The sequence below is a fragment of the Dromiciops gliroides genome, chromosome 5, assembly GCF_019393635.1.
Source record: "Dromiciops gliroides isolate mDroGli1 chromosome 5, mDroGli1.pri, whole genome shotgun sequence".
NCBI classification, from domain to species: Eukaryota; Metazoa; Chordata; class Mammalia; order Microbiotheria; family Microbiotheriidae; genus Dromiciops; species Dromiciops gliroides.
The window spans coordinates 255,817,446-255,842,487 of record NC_057865.1 but is presented as its reverse complement, the minus strand read 5'-3'; the positions used below and the strand labels follow the sequence as shown (position 1 = coordinate 255,842,487).

Sequence of the window (25,042 nt, the reverse complement as noted above, 5' to 3'; positions counted from 1 at the left end):
ATGGGATTAAACAATTTTTCTCTTAAGTAATCAGCGAAGGGCACCTTGAACCAACAGTAAGTAAAACAAGTCAAGCAAATCATGAAGATCATTGGGTGGAAGGAGGAGAGTGACAGTTGAATGAGTATAGTCTGCACTCCTAAGATAGTCCAGAAAAAAATCATTTCTTCCAAATGATTTAATGTTTCAAATATTCAGGCTGACATTTGATGGAAACAGTTTCATGTGTATTAAAAGAAATATGACTTTAAAAGCCAAAGGAGGAAGGGGGTGGAAACAACTTTCCATGTCTTCTAGATTCTAAAAACAATTTTTTTTTTGTTTTATCATGAAGTTCAAGTACATTATGAAATCTGAGGATGGCCAAGGGCATGGAATCTGATGCACATTCTTTCTGTCATTTTAATATGTAAGCTCCTGGAGGGTAGGGACCATTTTCACGTATTTTTTGTTTTGTAAACCAGATTAAAGCAACATCTGAAACAAAGTAGTTGTTCATATATGTTTGCTCAATTAAATCAAATCATCCTTTAGGCACTTCAAACATTTGTGTAATTAAGCATACCCAGTTTTCAGCTAGTTTTTTTTTAATATATCTGACAAAAATTGAAAATGTCTTCCGTTTCAATGCTATTATTCTGGTCACTTTAATGTACAGACCAATCAGGAAGTAGGTGCCCAATATTAATCATTTTAATGAGTCTATTCATAAGGCTGTCAGGGTCAGAGGTATGAGGACGGAGGAGAACTGTGCTGGTGATTTGGGTTGACAGCACTTTTGTCCTTGGAGTCCTGCAGTGCTGACCAACTTTCAGAATGGTGAAGACCAAGCAACTGAATGGTTAGAGGGTATCACAAAGAGTTTGAAGAATGTCCCCGGATTTCTAGACAATTTCTAGTGAAAATAGAATCACTTGGGGAGACGATTCTGGTTACCAACTTCTCTGTAATTTGTCCTGTTCCTCTAAATTTATGTAAAAGACAAAACATCTAGGTATAGAATATATGTTATGGGAAGGTAGCTTTAAAAACAAGTACAATTAGTAGAATTCTGATAACGAAGTAGAATGTTCTTCAATATTGCTCAATTCTTCAAGGCCAGTTGGGGGAGAAGTGAATAAAGTGGACTTGGAGTCAGAACTGAGTTTGAATCCATCTTAGACCCTTGTTGACTCTGTGATGCTGGCCAAATTATTGACTCTTTCTTGGCCTTGAACACAACTGAAAAATGACTGTACACATAAAAAATTTGTATTTTCTCACAAAGACATTGAAACAAAGCACAGATAATGTTTTGCTTAATAAAACATGCCTTTATTGATTTTTTTTTTATCCAAACCAAACATGTGAATGTTTTATATGTTGTGGTTGTTCTTCAGTCATGTCTGACTCTTCCTGACCCCGTTTGGGGTTTTCTTGGAAAAGATACTACAGTGGTTTGCCATTTCCTTCTCCAGCTCATTTTACAGATGAGGAAACTGAGGCAAACAGGGCTAAGACACTAAGAAGTGTCTCCATATTTGAACTCAGGAAGATGAGTCTTCCTGACTCCAGACCTGACATTCTATACATTGTACCACCTAGCTATATATTTACCAAATGGCAGAAGGAAGAAATCATCAAGATAAAAGTGATGGAGTGATTCTGTCAAGGTCACGTATGCAGATATGTACCTGTTTTTGATGTTCTTTTTCTAGTAACAGTATTCATACTTAACATGACTTTGTATTAAACTACAGAGGATATTGTGCTGAAAAAGTCTTTATAAGAATATCTAGCACCCTGCATCAAACCTGTTGCTCCAGAAAATAGAAGGTTTTTTGTTTGTTTGTTTGTTTTTGGTAATTCACAATTTGTTTTTTGTTTTTGTTTTTGCTTTTCTTCTTTTTCCTGGAAAAGCAGCTGTGGCATAACAGAGAGCTAGCCTTGGAACAAGGAATACTTGGACTCCAATCTGGCCTCTATATTTACTGATTGTGTGACCTTGGCAAGTCACCTAAATCTCTCTATAAGAGAGTTGCTGAGAGCAACAATAAGGTGAAGAGAAAGTGATTTTCTGCATTGGTAGATGGAGTTTCTTCATGTGCGAGATCCCTATGTCAATGAAATCATAGGTCCAGTCCCCATTCCTTCCTTTTCCTGATTAATAATAACAGAATGTTAGGGGCAGCTAGGTGGCACAGTGGATAAAGCACCGGCCCTGAATTCAGGAGGACCTGAGTTCAAATGTGACCTCAGACACTTGACACTTACTAGCTGTGTGGCCCTGAGCAAGTTACTTAACCCCAATTGCCTTACTACCCCAATAATAATAATAATAATAATAGAATGTTGATTTTGAATCTACTTAGAATCAATGGCATGTCCATTAATGTCTAGTTGCCTTAAATATAAAAGATTTTTTAAAAGCCCTGTGGACTTCTCTGTCATGTCGTGCTCACTCTAGAGACAAGAACGTAGCTATGTTGATGGTGATGCTATCCGCTGTTGACTTACAGTGGTGCTGCCTTTCTTCTTTACCACTGCTTACCTAATGTGGATTCTACCTACTTCCCTGTGGGCCTTGTCCTTAGCCCTCAGGCAATGTTTGGGTGACCCATGAAGAAATGGAAAACCTTGCGGCTCCAGCCAAAACGGTTAGTATTTTTGGTTTTGTTCAATCTTAAGGTTAAAAACAAAAAATCATTTCTCTGTTAATAGTTTCAAGAGTCATAAACCAGGAGAGATGCCATTAGAAATTATAGAATATTTAAAAATCACCTTGAATTAATTAGTTATAACAGTTTAAATTCTGTCCAGCATTGGCAATTGACTAGTTAGGAACAGAGCCATGTTAGTCTTTTGTTATTAAAAAAGGGCATCAGAGAAAGTTTTTAGCACAGGACATAGAAATTATTCATGTGGTTTCTCTTACTTGGTCATCTCAGTTATATTTATAGTGTTGGTGTGAAAACACATCATCTGGTAGCTTCTTATTTTAACTAATTATTCTTGCTAATGCAGTGCTAAACTTAATTGTTTTGAGGATGCCAAAGGGACCAGAAGAGCCCTGAGTGCCCTCCGCCTTGTGGCTTCCTGAAGGCAAGAGCCCCAGTGGCACTGCTCTGATTACTGTTCTGTTTTCTAGAATTGGTGTAAAGGTTTTGTTTCAATCCTTTTTAAATTGGAGTTAGATGTATGCTAGTTCCATGGTTAAAGATATAAAAGGTGAAATATTTGTAATTATTTTTAACAAGCAAACATCCCCTTTTTGTTACTGTTTTTTAATTTACAGAGCAATTTAGCACAGAGTAGTTAACCCTTTAATAACTGGGGAATTGTTATGAACAATGCGATGTACGCACATTGTCCAGTGGAACAAATGTTTTTATGGATAATGAAGATTCTTACTATTAGATGAATTTGAAAGTGAAATACTTCTTAAAATGTATGTGATATTCAACAGAAATATTCCCATTCAAATTTAGTATTTTCTAATGAATGCTAATTTTCTTAAACTCCTTAGTGACCAAATATTGAAAGATGTGTATTTTTATCAGACATGATAACTAAAATTTAGAAGTGACCAAATTTTCACAAAATCATGAAAACGGGGCGGCTAGGTGGCACAGTGGATAGAGCACCGGCCCTGGAGTCAGGAGTACCTGAATTCAAATCCGGCATCAGACACTTGACACTAGCTGTGTGACCCTGGGCAAGTCACTTAACCCCCATTGCCCCGCCAAAAAAAAAAAAAATCAAGAAAGCCCAGGATGGTCTTGTGGGTGTGAAAATGTGATAAAAAAAATCTAATTGCTTAACAATTCCTTTTAACTGACCACTGCTGTTGTAAGAAGCAAATCTTTATCTGTAATTATGTGTGTATACATCAGAATTACTAACTTTTCCCTGTGATGATTGTTGAATTTCATCCCCCTGGACTAATTTGATACATTTTATTTTTCCTTGCTGCATTAATCACTACCTGCTCCTTCTGCTAACAGAAAGAATCTGAGGAAGGAAGCTGGGCCCAGGTATGAATTTATTATGTTCAAATTTACTTGGTGTAAGGCATTAGTTTATTCATAGCGATTCATATGAATTAGCAAGCAATAAGGGCTTAGTACTTTTTTTTAGCTATCATAAACACTGTAAGACTTCATTTTACAAGTCGAAAATGGCAGCACCATACATTTTAAAATATTCCCTCATTATAGGAAGATACATTTACCAAACTGGGTTATTCTAAAAGGAAAATATATTAACTAGGACCAAATTAGTTATCTTCCAGTCATAATACAATTTCTAAGTGATGTGAAGTGCTGGCCTATATAATATTTTAGCAGAGAACATTAAATTAGCTATTTAAGATGTTTACTCAGTGTGGAGTTCATTTGTTCATATTGAGACCAAGGATTCAATGTATGCTACTGAACCCTATATTCTTTTTCCAATTCAGTCTGCTCAACACTAGAAGGAGACTGAGGGAATGGGGGATGAGGGTGGGGTGTGAGGTAGTCATACATTGGTGGACTCTTGGAAAATTCACTTTGGGATTGTGGCCTGGTGATCCCTGAAGCTGTGTTCTGAATAAGCTCATGTAGGTCACAGTACTGGACAACTAATCAATGTATCCTGTGGGCTTGACTTTGAATCATCCATGTTGTATTTGCCCAAAGGGAACTTGGATGTCCCGTATGACTCAAAAATTTAGTATATAAAATTATTTTAATAGACAGATGTATACATGTGTGCATATATGTATACACATATGTTAATATATGCATGAGTATATATGTGTTTACACACACACATATAGGATACTGGACTGAACTGTCATTTTCAAGAACTCTTCCCAAAACCATCTGAAAACCCAAAAAGACCCCAATAAGAATGAAGAGACTTTCAGTACTTATTTCATACCTTGCCAATATTAGGTAATAGCACATGACCCTTTTGTTTTTGGTTTAGACCAATGCCTTCATCAGTGTAAGGAAAGCCGTAGCATGGTATGGAGAAAAGAATACTGGTTCTGGAGCCAGGATCTGTGTTCAAATATTGCTTTTGTGTGAACTATGTGAACTTAGGCAAGTCACTTGATTTATCAGGCCCTGGTTTTCTCATCTATAAAATAATGTGGGTTGGCATAGATGACTTCTGGGGTCCCTTCCACCTCTAGACCTATGATCAACAGCCCTCATTCTACATCTCAGACATCATGACTCTGTCTCCTTTTCTTGGTTCTCATCCTACTCCCACCCCTTAAACCTGAGATCCCCGAGATTCTTCTCTTTTCTATCCCTTGGAAATTCTACTCATTCACCTCTTTGCTAATCTATAACTCCATCCCAACATCCCGCCAGTAATCCAAGTACAACTGAACCCTCATTGCCCTCCCTCCCCAAACTTTCTCCTCTTCTAACTGTTCTACTTCCATTAGTGACATCACATCACTGTGTTCCTGGTCACCCAAGGTCATCATCACTTTGAAATCATCTTTGAGTATTCAGTTCCTGAGTTCTGTTGATTCTGTCTTTCTAATCACATCCATCTCATCCTTAATATTCCCCCCACAACTACACAACTACAACTATAGTAGTAAGACAGACTAGTGTTTCTGTTTCCATTCTAGCCATTACCTAATCCATCATTCACATTGCTATTTAATCTTTCTAAATGCACCAAAAGGATAATATCCACTGCCAGATGAATAAATAATAAACTTATGATTCTTCAATTTGTGGCCCTTTTCAGAATGAATCCACCCCACCATTCTAGCTCTGTTCCATACTTCCTAGCTTTATCTCATCCTTTATGTGTATGTATTCTAAATTTGGGGGGCAACTAAGGTGGCTCTGGATAGAGTGCTAGGCCTGGAGTCAGGAAGACTCATCTTCCTGAGTTAAAATCTGGCCTCAGACATTTACTAATTGTGTGACCATGGACAAGTCACTTTACCCTGTTTGCCTCAGTTTGAGCTGAAGAAGGAAATGGCAAAACCATTCCAGTATCTTTACCAAGAAAACCCCAAATGAAGTCACTAGGAATTGGGCACAACTGAAAATAACTAAAGAACAACATTCTACATTTTTAACAAACTTCTACTTTTCATTCTCTTTCTCTTCTAGTTTGTCATAATTCCTTTACTACTAGTGACCTCAGTTGCTGGAATTACATCCTTCTCATGCCATGCACATCCATTGAAATCTGTTAAAATATGTCCTTCATTCAAGTCCTTTCTTCTCTTCTTTCACTCTCTTGACCGCTCTTCCCCCATTAAAAGCAATCTCTCCTTTCTCAAAATAATTATAGCATTTTACCTCACTCTCTCCTTTTTATTTTTCTCTGTGTACATTTCATTTCCTCCTCATTTCATTGTTAGTTCCTTAAAATTAGGGCCTGACTTGGGTCATCTTTACTTTCAGACCCATGGTGCCTTGTAGTAATACTTTGCAGAGTAGGCACTTTGTTGAATTCATTTTATTTAAAAGAAACCCAAACTAGTAAGTTTTTAAGGAATTCCCTAGAATATCTTAATTCCCTATCATCAAATAATTCAGTCATTAAATAATTCAGTCATTAGAGTTCCAATCCCAAGGGTAATGTTGCAGGGTTTTTTATTATAGTACTGAGAAGTATAACTGACCAACTTACTCATTATAGCCCTATCTCTCCAATACTCTAAATGCATAACTCAAGTTGTACAGTGAGATGGATCTGTAAGTCTATCCATGGATTCATTTCACTATACATATTTCCTTATCAACAAGACACTGATTTTTTGGTTTTGCTTTTGTTTTTTTGACAAGTGATGACACAGATTTCAAGTACAAACCAATTCAGCAATCACTTCCATTTGCATGGAGAATTGTTTGTTTTGTTTTCCCTAAAGTAAGGCAGACAGATATTGTTAAGCTATGAATGCCCTGTGCTTTTTTTCCCCCATACATCATGAGAATTAAACAAAGAAGCTAGGTTTAGTGGGGCTTTTTAAGGAGTTATATCATAAAATTGCCATCTTGTTTTTTCGGCTTGGAAACTGACTGCTATAAATAAATTATAGTGTCCTGTTTTTCTGCAGACTCTGGCTTATGGTGATATGAATCATGAGTGGATTGGTAATGAGTGGCTTCCCAGCTTGGGATTACCTCAGTACCGAAGTTACTTCATGGAATGCCTGGTAGATGCAAGAATGTTAGATCACCTGACGAAAAAAGATCTCCGAGTCCATTTAAAAATGGTGGATAGCTTTCATAGGTAGGTTCTTTTTTCTTCAAAAGGATGGCATCAAAATGAGCAACATACATTTTACTATATTAAAAATAGGTAAAAACATGAATATTTGCAGAATATGTGACATATTAAGCATCAGGGCACATCCATCTTCCAGGGATACAGATTGATCTCTGATATGATGCTGTGTGCTCAGCAAGTGGACATTGAAAACTTATCATATAATAACAGAACAAACTTCTTCAGTGCAAAAGAACACAATACACATTGCCTCATTTTTTTTTCTCATCTAGTCCTTCTAGAAATTGTCAGTGTGGCTTTATAGATTTCTTTAAAAAATATGGCAACAGTTATTTATGAATGAAGTTCAAGCAAACAGAATACATTTCTCTCTACTTTTAAAAGGTTGTAAAATTTATATTCAAAGCACACATTGAAACTGGAGCATAAAAAAGCAGATTTTCTTTAGTTCACTATGATGGTCTTGGAAGACTGGAGAGCAGCAGATGGGGTCATTCATTCCCTGAAGGAAATGTTTCTGGTCCTTTAAGTGGTTCTGGATTTTCACTCTCCATTACCCAAAGCTAGGGGAGGGATGCTGTGCTATGTAATCCAGTTATAGATAGAAAATACACTGCTTAGCCATGTAAAGCTTTCACCCACTGAGAACTGGAAAAGCTTAAAGAGACCCTATCGATAGTAAAGAGTAAAGGCAAATGTGTTTAAAACTGGTTCTGAATTGATAGAGGTAGTATCTTCATTCATTATCGGATAATATTGGATGGAGAACACGTTGTTATGTAAGTCAAACGATTTCAAAGTCCTTTGTCTCTGTTAGATCCAATGTACATATTTATATCGGCAAGTGATTGTTTTGTGGGTTATGAAGACTGGTGGTGACGGAAATGCCGTTAGGAGTTATCTAGTCCAACTTGTTACCCAGTGCAGGAATCTCTTGTACAGTTGTCTTGACAAGTGGCCATTTAGCCTCTACTTGAAAACTTCCAGGGCTAGAGGGTCACCACTTCACAAGGCAGCCTGTTTTGGTTTGGTTTGGTTTGGTTTGGTTTGGTTTGGTTTGGTTTGGTTGTTGTTGTAGTAGTTGATTTTGTTTTTTCCATTTTGTTTTTACACAATATTTTGTATTCGTTAGAAATCACTCCTGCATTTTGAGTGGAAATCTGCCTCTTACAACTTTCACCTTGAAAACCTGCAAAATGATGAGGCTTCTTTTAGGGGTTGAATGAAGCCCTTCACATATTTAAGACAACTCTCATGATCTCTTCTTTCCAGGCTGAATACTCTCTTTTTCTAGGAATTGCCCTCCCCATCCACATATTCTATGACCCAACACCGCTTCCTCATCAGTCACACCTCTTAATTTTCCTGGCTTCTTTCAAAATTCAATTCAAATCTCACCTTCTGCAGGAGTAGGACTTTGCCTCTGAGATTACCACCCATCTACTCTCTCTCTCTCTCTCTCTCTCTCTCTCTCTCTCTCTCTCTTTCTCTCTCTCTCTCTCTCTCTCTCTTTTTTTGGTGGGGCAATGAGGGTTAAGTGACTTGCCCAGGGTCACACAGCTAGTAAGTGTCAAGTGTCCGAGGCTGCATTTGAACTCAGATCCTCCTGAATCCAGGGCTAGTGCTTTATCCACTGTGCCACCTAGCTTAACCCCTCATCTACTCTTTATAGACTTCATATGTAGCATGCTGTTGGCTCCATTCAGAAATGAACTCCTCAAGGGCAGGGATTATTTTTGCCTTTCTTTCTTTATGTCTCCAGCATTTTAGCCCATTCTAAGTGCGCAACAAATAACATATACTTAGTGACTTTTTATACCCCTCCCAACCTTGAAGCCTTTCACACTCCGGTATCAATAGACCCTCTAAATAGGTGCTGCCTGGAACTACCATAAATCTCTAGATGTGTACTGAATAAACTGTATATCCCCAATTCTTTCCCTTTAGCAAGAAATTATGTATTTTCAGTGGGAGAAATTATGATTTTAACTAGGTAGAAAGCCTTCTTCCTATAATACACATATGTGACAAAATCATTTTTCTTCTACCTTCTAAAAGGCAACTTTTTATAACACTTTCCTGCCTCTTTACCCCCACTATTCTCTCATTCTCAGATCCATGCAGATGTTAGAACTGCATAGTGAACTGCACCTTGGCAATTCACTCAGAATTGTGTCTGTTTCCGCCTTAGGCCATGGGATTGGACATAGAACAGGACCATTGCTGGTATATGGCTGTTGATATCACCCCATTACTAAATAAGCATTGTTAGCTAACTTGATTTCCTTACTGAATGTGTGCATGCATGCATGTAGGTGTGTGCACGTGTATATATGTATACATATATAGATATGTAGCTAGATGTGTATATGTGTATGTATGTACATACATCTTGATGTACACACATATATACACATGTATATATCTCAAGGGCGTGGGATGGAGGTTCCTAAAGGCTAAAGGTCTGAGATAAACCAAATGTTTCCCAACCTGCTCTCTCCTTCTCTATTCTAGTTTAATTCATTGTGAATCTGCAGTATCTGTCCAAGAAATACATGTTTATGGCTGTTAGAAGAACAGCAGGTCAATACAGTATTTCATCTATCCAACATTTTGTTTGTTCAGCATGGGTGATTAGAACAGTCTCTTTCACCAAAGACACACTGGGGCTCAATTCAATGAATATAATTTAATGATTAAAAATAGTACAAGTAATTTTATGGTACTTTAAGAGTCACAAAGTACTTTTCACTCCTTAGTCTATTCCATCCTTGCAAAAGGCCTGTGAGATTGATGTCATTATTGCTGCCACCCTCACCATGTCATCTGCCAATAGAAGTGTGGGGAAAAAACCCAAAAAACAACCTAGCCATTAATAGACATTCTTTTTCTTGGACCTCATGCAAGTCATCTTCCATAACATTTAAAGACATGTTAGGGAAACATATCCCACTTTATACTTGAATTTCAACCTCAATAGATCATTGGTAACTCCATGACCACCTATTTCAGAAATTCATAGGTTTCAATCTGGAAGGGTCATTAAAGGTCATCTCGTCCAACCACATCATTTTACAGTCAAGGACAGTGAGACTCATAGAGATTGTTTGCTGAGGGTCAGACAGCAGCAGGCACAATATTTCCCCATTGCACATGTGTTCCTTTTATGCTCACAAAAGCTTTCTTCAAATGCACATATTCCAGAACTTGAGAGCTTGGGTCCCCTTTGATGTTAATCTACAAATCTTCACGTAATGGGGCAGACTTCTGGAAATTAATTACCTTTGCCTGTCTGTGTACCCTCAAGGCCCTCTGACATCAGCAAAGAAGTTTTTATTCCCCACGGCCATAGGAAGCACAGAGACAGGGCCTTGGGGGCCACCTACTCCAGCCTCCTCTTTTTAAAGATGAAGAAACCCAGACTCAGGAGGTTAAGTGGATTACCCAAGGTTTTCAAAGGCCATAAGTATCAAAGCCATGATTTGAATCTAGAGTACCATAAAAGCTTGTACCAAGGGGGCAGCTAGGTGGCTCAGTGGATAAAGTACCGGCCCTAGATTCAGGAGTGCCTGAGTTCAAATCTGGCCTCAGACACTTGACACTTACTAGCTGTGTGACCCTGGGCAAGTCACTTAACCCCCATTGCCCTGCCCAAAAAAAACAAAAAACAAAAAAGCTTGTACCACATGTACTATAAAAACCAGTATACCCAGGGCAGCTAGGTGGCCCAGTAGATAAAGCACTAGCCCTGGATTCAGGAGAACCTGAGTTCAAATCTGGCCTCAGACACTTGACACTTACTAGCTGTGTGACCCTGGGCAAGTCACTTAACCCCAATTGCCTCACCAAAACAAACAAAAAAAGAGTATACCCTAAATCAGTATATCATAAGAATTATAACTAACACTTATAAACCACTTAAAAATTTCCAAAGGATTTACGTACTTATCTCACAAGATTACTGTGAGGATCATGTGGGACAGTGTAAGTAAGCCCCTTGAGGGCAGGGTGTGTCTTCTGGTTCTTTTATTATCTCCCTCCAGTGCTTACCACAATGTCTAGCAAATAGAGGACAACTTAAGATTGATTTCTTGATTGATAGGAAACCCAGCCTGAGAGAGGTTAAGTAACCTGTTCAGGTTCACAAAGGTAGAAGATAACTGAGGCAAGATCCAAATTCAGGCCCTCTTGACTTCAAGTGCAGAGCTCTCTGCAACTCATCAATATGTCTTCGTAGATGCCAGCGAATTTTAATGGACACAAAGGAAAAATCACATCAATATGTCAGTTTGTTAATAAACATGAAGTGCCTAATGTGTGCCCAGCACTGTGCCGAGCACTAGATCCCTGCAGATTTTAATGGAAATGTAAGAAATAAATACTTATTTCCCAACTCCTCTTAGCACTTCCCTCTCCTTAGACCCAGGGTAGTGTTTGTAATATTCCTCAAATGTACCATAGTCAATCTCAGCTCCAAGAAGCATGGTATAGTGGAAAGAATGCTAGATTGGGCATCAGATAGCCTAAGTTTAACCCCCAGCTTTGCCACTTACTGGGCCAATTCTTTTATCCTCTTCAAGTCTTTTCTCTTATCTGTAAAATGGGAACATGAGGCTAGATGACCTCTAAGGTTCTTTCAAGATCTAAATCTTGTGACCTCTTCTGGGTCACTCTTTCCTAAAAAGCCTTCTGTCTAATCTTTTAGCATCCTGACTCAAGTCTTCCTTCCTTCCTATACTATCCTGGTATTTATTGTTCTCTCCCTTCTCAGTGCCCTGGTACCATTTATTAATCAAACCACTAATTTCATGTGGACACCCAAGCTACACACCAGTTTAAATGATAACTTAAGTGTTTCCTTTGTTCCTTCCTTTCTATTTTTCCCTAAGCTCTCGGGAGGCAGGTATTGTATCTCTTAATTCCCTCTTGTATATTTCTCTACACTTAGAAGAGATCATGACTCTTCTACAGTACAGTTCTAAAGTACAATAGATACTTTTGAAAGGGAATAATTTAAGTGCAAATTATTTTATAAATTAGCTTCCTGAAGTCTGTATGATCTCTGCAAGTCTCTTCCAGAACTCTGTTTCAACTCCTTTCAGTCACTTTTCTGGTCGTTGTATTTACATTATTTGTTTGAAAATCTTATCATTTCATTCCACACACAAAGGAAGAAATTAAAAAAAAAAGTTCATGAATCTGCTGTTGTCATGTTTAGGTAGTCTGCTCTTTTGACCAAAAAAAGAAAAAAAATGCCTGTCAGAACTCTAATGTTGGCTAGCTGGAGTTGTCTTCAAAAGCTTGAAAATAACTTTTGCTGGGTTTTCCTTAAGCTAGGAACCAATTGTTTTACATTTTTTACATGTCTATTTCCCTTTTAAAAATACAACAGAACAAGTTTACAGTATGGAATCATGTGCTTAAAGAGGTTGAATTATGACAGGAAAGAACTGGAAAGGAGACGGGAAGCAAGTCAACATGAAATTAAAGGTAAGATGTTCACTACCCAGATAAAAATTTTTTTTTCCCTAGCATTGCCAGGTTCTCCTCTATGATTCCATATAATTATGCTTATGATGGATATTGAGATGAAGAATGAAGAAAATATACAGATATATAGATATATACTGTTTTATTATTTTTATTTATCTATCTATTCATCCATTCATTTATTTGTTTATCATTTATGATGGGTGGCTTTGATGTAGTAGGGAGCTGGTCTCAAAGCCATAAAGATTGGGCTTCTCAGGGGCAGCTAGGTGGTACAGTGAATAAAGCACCGGCCCTGGATTCAGGAGGACCTGAGTTCAAATCCGGCCTCAGACCCTTGACACTTACTAGCTGTGTGACCCTGGGTAAGTCACTTATCCCTCATTGCTAGAAAGAAAGAAAGAAAGAAGGAAGGAAGGAAGGAAGGAAGGAAGGAAGGAAGGAAGGAAGGAAGGAAGGAAGGAAGGAAGGAAGGAAGGAAGGAAGGAAGGAAGGAAGGAAGGAAGGAAGGAAGGAAGGAAGGAAGGAAGGAAGGAAGGAAGGAAGGAAGGAAGGAAGGAAGGAAGGAAGGAAGGAAGGAAGGAAGGAAGGAAGGAAGGAAGGAAGGAAGGAAGGAAGGAAGGAAGGAAGGAAGGAAGGAAGGAAGGAAGGAAGGAAGGAAGGAAGGAAGGAAGGAAGGAAGGAAGGAAGGAAGGAAGGAAGGAAGGAAAGATTGGGCTCCTATTCATGCCAGTAAAATCAAATTGTCAGATTAACGTAACTCTTTTTGGTTATTGAGGTGCTTTCCTCACAAGAAGTCTGGGGTATATGGGTTCCTTTTATAGATAAGAAAACTACCACTCAGAGAGATTATGTGACTTCTTGACAGGAGTAGAACTTGAACCTAGGCCTTTAGATGCCAAATTTTGCTCTCTCTTCACTCCACTTGTACTGACTTTTCATTGGATTGAATGTTCTTTTACCACATAGGTATTCCTTGTCCAAAACAGTATATTTAGCACATCAGCATTTCTTTTATTTTTTATTTTCACCTTTTACATTTATAAATGGAAAAGGGGATCATTATGATAAAGGAAGTATTGCAAGTTGGGAGCCTTTTCAGTATTCTTCATTCTGTGTTTTCCTCTGAGTAGATTATTCCAGAGTTATGTCGTTATAATTTCACTGCTGGGCCCAGAAAGTTTTTTGTTTCTTCATGTGAATATGTTTTTCAAAGTTTTTCCTTCTTTTGAGACAATTAGTTTGATGGCTCTATGATTTCATCCCCTGGCTTCTACCCACTTTTGATGCTAAGATATTCTTTCTTTTCCCAATTACTACCACTTACTCTGTAACCACAAAATGGGGCAATTAGTTTTAATGGTAGAATCTGTGCATTTATCCAAGTTACTGATTTCATTAAGAATAGCATTGAATGAGTTCTCAAAATGCTGAATAGCACTATGAAAATGAAATACAAAAAAGTGGGCTTCTAGAAAAAATACATTTTTAATTCCATGGCAATTTGAGGCCACTACTTGTTTTCCTGAGGGAAGAAGTAAAAGGGAAGAATCATAAGTATTTTTTCCCTTTCTACTCTGTAGGAAACTAGATAAAATAACCCCTATTAATTATATTGCTCTTTGTTTCTGATGGTATAGCAGTTGACACTAAAAAGCATTTAAAAAAATCAATATTTGTTGGTGCATACATAACTCAGGGTCAACTATGATTTCAAACTCACCCTTATTTAGTGCTGTATTTATGAAAAACAAATGCTCCATTCCCCCACCCCCACCAAAAAAAGAACTAAAAAGTTAGACATTGATTTGAGTATTCTTTATTTTGTTCCAAAGCTCATCAAGTGTCTGACAGCATTGGAGTCGTGTTTGTCAGCTGCATAAACAATGTCAAAGCTGATTTCCCTCCACAGATCTTGGCCCACAATGTTAGTTTTCTTAGGATGGTCTTGCATACAAGATATTATGATTGATTAACTTATTTCCCTAAATATGGCTCACTGGAGAGTTGACAGGCACACACCATGCATTTCTTGTAACACTTCACTGGGTTCCCTACTTAGCAGATAGAGCATGTTTTTCCATTATTAAAATTGAATTGTTTAGTTTCCTATTATTTTGGGGTCTCTAGAAAATCAAAGGTTGTTTTCAAGTACATTGTGGTTTGTTTGAATTTAAATTTCAGAGTTAATTGGGCAAAGGCTGTAACCAAGAGTGAAGTCTGCCACTGAGCTAACAAAAATTGTTGAGTGCAGGTGTAGGTTTTGTCCAAGTAAGAGAGAGGTGTGGTTTTTCCTAATTAATTTGTATTGCTCTTGATCACATTTATTTGAGATTCTTGACATTTTGTGTAGGTCTAGAAGAGAAAGATGTGTCCTTTCAGTCCAAAGTCAAATATCATTTTGTTATTAAGGACTTGCAGTTTTGGACAAAAGAATGGGGAGGAAGGCGGTGAGCATGATTATAACCAAATGATCTCATGTATTAGGCTGAGATTATAAATGTTTTTCTACAATTGATCCGATGACATACATATAAACAATTCTCTCCAGTGACTTAGACCCATTATTGTCTGAAGTGTTAATTAGATTTGACCTTAATTTAAAAAAAAAAAAAAACTTCTGAAAGGAAAGAACTATTTGCATTTCAAGGATGTACCAACATTGAATTAATTCATGGTGATAGCTCACTAGGCATCAGTTGCTAAGCCATTTGGTATATAGATCACAGGTTTCCAAAAGACTTGCAGGTTGGGAAGATGCTTTGCTCACCAGAAAAAAATATTAGCTGATTTTAGATTTAGATTAATAAGATGGGAAAGGGGGCTTTCGGTTACCCCTGAAGAAGTTTGAGGAAACACTGGATGATAAATAGCACTTAGTACTTTACAAATATTCTCACAGTTTAGCCTCATAGCAATACTGGCTGGTAGATGCCATTATCATTCTCACTTTACAGCCGAAGAAAGTGAGGCTGAGGTCAAGTTCCTTGCCCAGAGTCACACAGATGGTAAGTTTCTGAGGCAGATCTTGAACTCAGATCTTCCTGATGCAGCATTCCATCTCCTGCAACATGTAGTTGCCTTTATGAAATGGCATCTTTGGTAACTCCAGAACTTGGATAACTTGCTCAAAGGCCATAGTATTGTGTGTGAGTGGGGATTGTGTTTATTTTTAAACAAGTCTCCCCAACCACTGTCTATATTTCACCAATCTAAGTTCACACAAACTAGAGCAAGTACAACCTACTCCTGTTTCATACTTAATACAAAGAATACCATTTTTTCAAAGTTAGCATCTCCAAAATGAACATTATCAAAGGGGAAAAAACCCATCTTGGAAATAGCCACTATCAATAGCTACCTTACCTAGGAGGCTTAGTGGTAACTGGATAGGTTGCTAAACAATTTCCATTGTGTATAATAAAAGCGTGACTAAGGCTGCCCCAAACACCCTAAAGAATTCAAAATAATAGGTGGAAATAGGTAGATTGTGTTGTATTCAGCTCATTCTGATATCCCAAAAGACATATTGAAGGCTAGTCTCTAAGGAAGAAGTTGGGAAAGTGTAACCTGGACTAGGTTAAAAGCTGTTGTACTTACATGCTACATTCCTTTATATCTTGTTTCAAATAAGATCTCATTTTATATAAACGTGTTTCGACTCAAATAACAGAGACACCCAACTAATAATAAAAATTTCAACTAGTGGCATACCCAGTCTGAGATACAGAAGAACAGGAAAAACAGAGGTTGTGACCCAGTAACTAGTTCGTTTCAGAGATAGCATGTGGCTGCTTTAGAAGAAGATGGAGTGAAGCCCTGTAGACATCTCTCTCCTATCACAACAAGGACCAGTCAAGAAATGAAATGGTTCCTTTCTACTATTATTTTGATTGCTTATGAAGTAAATCCATGTCTCCTAAGGTGATTGCTGATCTCTGTTTCTAGATGTGTTGGTGTGGAGCAACGACCGAGTGATTCGCTGGATACAAGCAATTGGACTTCGAGAGTATGCAAACAATGTGCTTGAAAGTGGCGTGCATGGATCCCTTATAGCGCTGGATGAGAACTTCGACTATAGCAGCTTAGCTTTATTATTACAGATTCCTACGCAGAATACACAGGTAAGTCATTTGGCATTTCGAATTCTGCGAAATAATGTTTATGTAAAGACAAACTATTATACCAGGAAATGATCTGTCTGGGTATGAAGTGATGGAGAGTTATTTTTCATTCATTTATTCCTTTTGAGTTCCAAATTCTCTCCTCTGTAGCCCCTCCCCCACCCATTATGAGGGTAGGAAGTATGAGAACTTTTATACAAGTGAAGTCTTGCAAAACATATTTGTTATTGGCCATGTTGCAAGAAAAATAGAGTGAAAAATAGATTGAGCACCACTTCTTAATGATCTCTAGCTTGGGAACGTAATGATTTACATATCACTTACTTTGTGCCAGGCAATGTGCTAAGTGCATATTGGATCCTCACAATAACCCTGGGAGGTAGGTGATATTATCTCCATTTTATAGATGAGAAAACCAAGGTTGTGACTTGCCAATGGTCACGGAGTGAGTTAGCAGTAGACTCAGGAAGAATTCCAACCCAGGTCTTGGGACTTCCTACCCTATTCAGTCATCCCTCTTTACACCATCCCTGACAGATGGTCAATTGGTTTCTATTTTTCTGGTGCCAAGGTTCTCGATACTTTGTGAGGCAGCTTATTTTCACTTAAAGTAATAAGGAAATCATGCAGAAAAGTGATTCAGATAAATGAATTTTTCACTTTTCACTTCAGTGGTTTGGCATGGTAGAGATACAGGCTTTGTCTAAATTGCCAGTAGGCTTACATCTCACTGGGATAAAATAAAAGCCATGGCCACTGGAATTTAGTACAAAATCTACATATGACTTGGCAGAATTATATCCTTTTTTAATGCTGTAGAATTGAAGAGGAAGAACGTTAGGACCGTTGTTAAAAATGAAATATTGGAGTCATACCCCAATACCTTGCAGCTTGATAACTGCTTTAAGATAGGCAAGGCTCTTTACAAAGATTCTCTCCATTTATACTCATGATCCTGGGAGGTAGGTGCTATTATTATTAGCTCAATTTTACAGATGAGGAAAATGAGGCAGATAAATGTTAACTGACTTTCTAGTGAGTATCTGAGGCTATATTTGACTCCAGGTCTAGTAGTCTATCCTGTGTCCCCTTGCTGCGTCTAAATAAGGGCCCAATATGGGGCAGCTAGATGGCGCAGTGGTAAAGCACTGGCCCTGGATTCAGGAGTACCTGAGTTCAAATCCAGCCTCAGACACTTAACACTTACTAGCTGTGTGACCCTGGGCAAGTCACTTAACCCCAATTGCCTCACTAAGAAAAAAAAACAAACAATAAATAAGGGCCCAATAAGTAAAGTAAAATAAGATTTCAAATATTTGCTCAGGTTGTGAACATAACTTACCCAATTGTCTAGCATGTCCTTTAGGTGACAGTAACTCTCATTTGTTTTCAGGCAAGACAAATTCTTGAAAGAGAATACAACAATCTTTTGGCCCTGGGAACTGAGCGGCGACTGGATGAAGTAAGCACTTTGTTTCATTTGAATGAAGAGAATTTATAGAAAATAAAAGATATGCATACTTCTTAGGAAGGAAGGGTAGATTTTTTTTGTGATTTTTCTCTATGTGCAGTAGTATACTTTGCCTGTTATCATTCTTAAGCCTGATTATGGAAGGAACATTGGAGGCTAAAAAATTTCCTGATTTTTAATGATAGGTAAACTCAGAAAAATGGCTTGTATGTAGTCACTTTTGTTGCTGCTGTTTTAGTCACATCCAACTCTCTATGACCCCATTTGGGGTTTTTTCTTGGCAAAGATATTGGATAGGTTTGCCATTTCCTTCTCCAGCTCATTTTACAGATGAAGAAGGTGAGGCAAACAGGGTTAATCGAGTGACTTGACCAGATTTGAACTCATCTTAAAGATGAGTCTTTCTGATTCCAGGCCCAGCACCCTATCCATTTCTGGCTACCCATACAATCCCACAGTTATTAAACAGCAGTGCCAATATTTGAGTTCTCCAAATCCACCTATATTTCCCTTGAACTAAGGGACTAAACTAATTTCATTATTTGGAAATTCACAAATCTCTAATAGCAAATATGTTTTTCCAGGAATCAGTGATAACAAAACATTCAAGAATAACAATAGCTAGTATTTAATAGAGAAACCTTATGGTTTCCAAAGCACTTTTACTTAGGTTATCAAAGATGATCATTTAAAGAAGATAGTGTTTCCCAGAATATTTGTTTATTTTGCATAACATATGAATGGAAGCCAACTATCCTGATAAACTGAGTATCAGTTCAAAGAATCTAAGAATTTTTAGATGTGTAGAACCAGAGGGCCCTAGATATCACTCTGAGTTCTTACCATAGGAATCAGATTCTTTACAAGAATAATATTTTAAATGCATAAGATAAATTTGTGATATAGTTCATAGACCCCACCCTGAAATCTAGTCATTTGTAAGTTGCTAGACCCCAAGTTAAGTTCCTCTACTTTGTTGTTTTTATTTTTTTTTAACCAGGAATAGAATCACATTTAAAGGTAATTTTTAGAGACTTAGAGATTCAGCTATTTAATAATGTATCACTGAATATAAGATTCTCTAAATGTGAAATTTCAAGACTTTAAAATTAATGAATTTTCCATATTTTTAGCCAATTTTCACTTTAAAGTGAATACCTTTTAACAATTCCACTGACGCTGTAGGTCTTTCGTTGTGGTTTAGTCCTGCCTAATTCTTCATTACCTTGTGGACATTTTCTGTCTGTGGCATTTTCTTGGCAAAGATACTATAGTGGTTTGCTATTTTCTTCTCCAGTAGATTAAGGCAAACAGTAATTTACCTAGTGGCACACAATCTAAGACTAAATTTGAACTCCTATCTCCCTGACTTCAAGCTCAGCACTCTATCTACTGAGCCATCTAGCAGCTGCAGATCCTTTAGAACTATGCAAATTGTAACTATCGATATGAAGTCCTAGAGACAGTAGTCAAAGCCCAGAGTTGCTGATAACTTAGGTCATGCTAATGATCCTTATGGTGTTTCTGGAGAAGGCTCCATAGGTGGTGCAGGCAGAAAAGTTGTTTCCAAATAATTCTGGACCCTTAAGTGTGAAAAAAATACTAGACAATAAGAATACTCTACATGAATTCTTAGGATATCACTTAGCATTAATGTCATGTGTGATGTTTACAAGATGATTTACACAAATGTTATTTCATTTATGTTAAGCCATAAAACAACCCTCTACATTAGATGGTAAAGTATTATTGTTATCTGTGTGGTAGAGAGATAATAGTAATAAAATACAGGAAGCTACCTAGAGTCAGAGAAGAGAAAACTGAAGTTTGAGGAAGGTAGAAAACCCCAATTGCACATGGAAATACTAACAGGCAGAGCAGGAATCCCATCTCAAGGCCATTGTTCTTTCTAGTAGAGATGGTGAAAGAAGGACCCTTACTTAACCGTCTGGTGGTTGTAGACCTTTCTCAGAATTATGTTTTTAAATGCATAAAATAAAATATATTGGATTATAAGGCAAACCAATTTATATTGAAATCCTCTTAATTAAAAGATATATTTTCAAGTTTACAGGCCCCAAATTGAGAACCTTTGGTCTAAAGCCAAAGCTTAATCTATCTCTCTTAGCAGCTGATTCCAAAAGACATTAAAAAACTATGAATATATATATATTTCAAAATAATAATAACATATTTAGATGATCCTTTATGGCTGCCAAATGATATAGGATCCTAACAGAAGGCTGCCTTAGTGGATAGAGAGCTGGCCACTAGGCAGGATATATCAAGTGTCATATCTGACCCCCATTGGCTGAGTTACTCTAGGAAAGTTTGTTAACCTCTCATTGCGACCAGGTAATTCTCTAAGAAGAACAAGTCGCTGGGTATTGCTATGCATTAGAAGTTTGCTCACTGGGAGCTTTTTACGTGGATAAAAATGAAGTCCATATTGCCTCTGTCATTATCTTTCTCCCTGGAAAAAAATAAATCATGGAAGTAGCCCAACCAACTGGATCTTACAAGTTCTATTCCCATTCTAGAGATGTAGAATCTGGGGCTCATAAAAGATAAAGCCACCTTTCATAGTAAAACAATAACAGAATCATGACCCAAAACTTTTGATACCATTTTACATTATATTGGTTTTCTTGGGCTGAGATTTCTAAGACAGATTCTCTTATTTAAAAAAATGAGAATTCCGAAAGTTAGCCCCAAATTTAAATGTCTCAGCTAACCAGAAGAAGACTTCAATGTATGGGGTCTACCATGTGATTTTCTGATAATATTAATTGAACAGATAAAAACAAATGTATCCATATCGTTCTTTAAATGTGCTTAGGAATTTTTAAAAAGAGTTATTGCCCTCTTCCTAGTATTAAAAGTGGCATCCACAATACTGTGGATGCTGCCCTGTATGAGAAAAATGAGCTCAAATTATTTGCCCCTGTAATAATAATAATGTGGGCTATTTTCCACTTCCATATTGACAATTTATGATCTGATTTTATTAACTGGCTTACTTAACAGGCGACCTGGGAAAGCTATCTAATGAAACCTTCTTTTACCAGATGTCTTAAAGAAATGGATGTCACATTTAAAGTGGAATCCTCTGGGGTACATGGTAGCCTTGACAAAAAAGAGGGAGGGTCTCTGAACATTCAAGCAGTTGAATACAAGAAGTGGCTAATTTCCAATGCAATGGAAACAAACCTGAAAGTCACAGAAGAAACTAGGTCCCAATCTGTCAATATTGATTATTCCTTGTTCAATAATCAAAACCCTGGAAGGCCCTATATATCTCTATATTTATATGAAACAGTCCCCTGCCTGGAAAAACACTATGGAGTAGCTAGTCATACTTCCAGAAACAGAAAAATGTTCCTACTAAATTTAATAATTAAATGCAGATTTCCTCCTATGTACTCCAATTTGGGGCATTATTAAATGAGTAGCAAAAACATTTCATATGTAAATGAAAACAGGAAAGATGGATTGTATGTGAAACTGCAAATCTCTAATACATACAGCTTGGTTTTTCCCCCCCACTATATACAAAAAGTTGCCCATATTCACTTAAATGAGCTGATAGTTGTTTTTAACCAATAAGTCAGGAGAAATAGAATATACAATATTTTTTCCAATTATGCCTATCGATAGGTCTCCAAGCATCAATCCATTATTTGTCAAAAACATACTGAATCAATGGAACATCCAGTTCGAAACCACTGAAGCTTGACCATCAATTTAAAATGTCCCTCTATCTTCATTCAGCAAAAATTATGTTTTCTTGAAAAATACTCATCCCCCCAAAATGATCATTGGAACTAGATTACCATCTTCTGACCAACTCAAATCCACATGAAGAGTCAGCTACCCTTTCAATACGTCTCCCCAGTTTAGATCAGAAACAACTGGAATGACATGAGAAATTGGCACCGCTACACTTAGGTCACAGACAAAGTCGTTGATATAGACCAGGACTCATGAGTAGAAAATGTGATGGCTTAACTGGAAAATTATATCACTGTGCTCTCTGATAGCAGCTCTATCTCAAGGGTATGGACGGAAAGAAGAGTAACAACAATATCAGACATTCTTCAAGGATATAAGGAAAACACGTTAATAGGAATTAAACATATAAGTTGCAGGGTGATATTTCCCTTTCCTTTCCCCTAGCAAAGTACTGGTCGTTTTCAAAACAGCTGCAAACCAATAAAAAGAGTGGTGGTTTAAAAAAAAAACACCACAACACTATTTCAGAGGTTAACTCAGTAAACATCCCTTTGTGACAAGGGCCCCATACTATTTCCTAACAGGCAGTCCATGCATTTCATTCTGGGGTAGCTAAATTCATCAGAAAGTGTTTCCCTATCCTCTGATGAAATCTGTCTTGTAAATCTACCCTGTATAGAGTTACAAGCCTTGTGTCAGATGATCTCATGGATAGATTGTCTTCCTCATTTTGAAACACATTTTTAACGAAACCATAGGTATTGAGGTGTGACAGTCAAATGGAATTTGCTGTAATAAAATTTTTAATTATGTATATATAATATCATTATAAAAATCAGTCTGTATGAAATGGAACTGATCACAGTTCTAATTCCAGACCTTCAAACTTACCTTAAAAAATATCTTGCTCTATTATCAACAAAACTCTGATTTGATTCATACCAAAAAGAATCTAGAAAGTTTCATAGGCTTGCCAGTCTTTTCTTCCCTCTACCTCCCAGTCGTTTATATACTTGCTTTTCTTTTCAGCAAGAGGTGTAGGAATTCAACATCCTTGACAGTAGGGGGAGGGTGGGGGGCAAAGTAAAAATTGTAGATAATGTATCTCTGTCCACGTGTTTTCAGATGCTTGTAACATTCTGATTGTATTTTATTTCAACACATTAAAAAAATCTGCACTGGCAGAGTGATGACAAGAATTTTAGGCGTGGGTCCTCATGGAGAAGACAGTTTCCTCCCCGTGAAGTCCATGGGATCAGTATGATGCCTGGCTCCTCAGAGACATTGCCAGCTGGGTTTAGGCTAACCACCACATCTGGGCAATCTCGGAAAATGGCAACGGATGGTACAGTATTTTTGCACTTATGGTTATCAAATGATGGGATAAGATAGCAAATGTACATATTATCACTTTGAGGATTTGATTATTACCTTCCTTTGAAAATTATTCTGTGCTTTCAGCAAAACCCTGAATAAATTGCAAGTGGTTGACTCTGAAATTCCTGCCTGTGAATTTAATTCACATCTGTTCAATGCATAGATGTCACCACCAGCGAGACTGTTGGCTAATGGCTACACTGGGAAATGAAAAATATTATGTTCTGTGTTTCTTTAGACTTCTCCTTTTTCAATTTGTTTTAGGAAGAAACTAGAGGTAGACTCTTAAAAAGTGAAAAACTGGTTGCAGTCTACTAAATATTTAAATTCTCATTTAACACCAGTAAGCCGACTTCATCAAACACATATGTACATATACATAATTATGCATATGTATATATCCTCTCTGACAAAGGTATAAAGCCTTCTTTGCTTTTAATGAAGTTCCTAGCGGACATTATTAGATAAATGGCGAGGGAAAACCATCTCTTAGGAAGGAGATTCATCTAAACCTCGTGCCTCCTCTAGTACCTAACACATCATGCATACAATATATGCATTTCATAAATTTGTTGAATTTGAGTAAAGGATTTTGTCATGAGAATCATCATCATTCTTGTCAAGTAGACTTATATCACTACTGAGATTCATTATGGCATAATCTCTTACTTTGCCACATCATCAGTTCATGATTTTTGAAGTCAACTAAAATGGTCCAAGAATTTTTAATAAGTCCTAAGAGTTTATTAGTTACCAAAAGCTAGAATCTCATCAGGACAAAGAGGAAATATAAAACCACTGTCAACTAAGTTTTACTGGGGTATTCTACGTTTCACCAAAACAAAACCAGAGAGTAATATAGTATGCTTCAAGCTTCAACTAAGAGATTCAGGGACTCATAGAAACAGAGGAATCTAGGCCAATTTTCTCATCTTATAGATGAGAACATTAAAGCTGAGAGGGGAGAAGTGACACATCTACCAGTCCGAGGCAAAATCTGAACTAAGATCCCGTCTATCCCCCAAGAACCTGCATACTCTCACTTCACTGTCCCAGCTAGAAGCCTCAAGCCATTCTCCCCAACTTATCAGCAAATTAAATGCCCTGAGTGCTTTTGAAAATGGAAAACTCAGCTGAGTTAATTTCCCAAGGCTGAGCCTTTTCAGAGAAGAGTAAGGATCACATGACCCTATATAAATAGTTACAGCTGGAAAGGGCCTTGAAAACCCCCTAGTTCAATCCCCCCTCACTTTTACGAATGAAGAAAATAGTTGAAGGTGAACCAGAGATGACTATTGGCTTAGAATTGCTCTGATTCTAAAAAAACAGATTCTAAAAATTAATTCTAAAAATTCTAAAGGAGGGACACCCCCCCCCCCTCTTAACTCTGGACTCTGGTCTTCCATCACCCAGGCCTGCTAAAGCCCTTCTCTCCATTTACAGTGGCTTCATCGAGATTGCAGAGGTTAGACAGTTCTACTGTCCGCACATACTCATGCTGACACGCTCATCAAAGGAGGCAGCACTGAACTGCTGTGAGTAGCTATGGTTTACTCCCAAACAATGTGCGGTAACCGGTTTTGACACTATCCCCCTCATTTCCGGCATTCCCCGG

The 25,042-nt window shown here is 37.4% G+C and overlaps 1 protein-coding gene across 35 annotated transcripts in view; it reads left to right on the top strand.

Moving 5' to 3' along the window:
• The window catches only part of PPFIA2 (PTPRF interacting protein alpha 2), a 677,893-nt gene that overhangs the window by 648,843 nt on the left and 4,008 nt on the right, over window positions 1–25,042 (top strand). For 14 of the 35 annotated variants that reach the window (XM_043966213.1, XM_043966209.1, XM_043966215.1 and 11 more), the window contains 8 exons: window positions 2,574–2,636; window positions 3,984–4,013; window positions 7,043–7,236; window positions 12,626–12,723; window positions 16,672–16,847; window positions 18,241–18,309; window positions 23,236–23,395; window positions 24,871–24,962. In XM_043966213.1, coding sequence (XP_043822148.1) covers window positions 2,574–2,636; window positions 3,984–4,013; window positions 7,043–7,236; window positions 12,626–12,723; window positions 16,672–16,847; window positions 18,241–18,309; window positions 23,236–23,395; window positions 24,871–24,929 — 849 coding nt within the window. In that variant the 3' untranslated portion in view covers window positions 24,930–24,962. The remainder of the gene's footprint in view (window positions 1–2,573; window positions 2,637–3,983; window positions 4,014–7,042; window positions 7,237–12,625; window positions 12,724–16,671; window positions 16,848–18,240; window positions 18,310–23,235; window positions 23,396–24,870; window positions 24,963–25,042) is intronic. The other 21 variants (XM_043966211.1, XM_043966219.1, XM_043966220.1 and 18 more) reach the window with 3 other exon arrangements.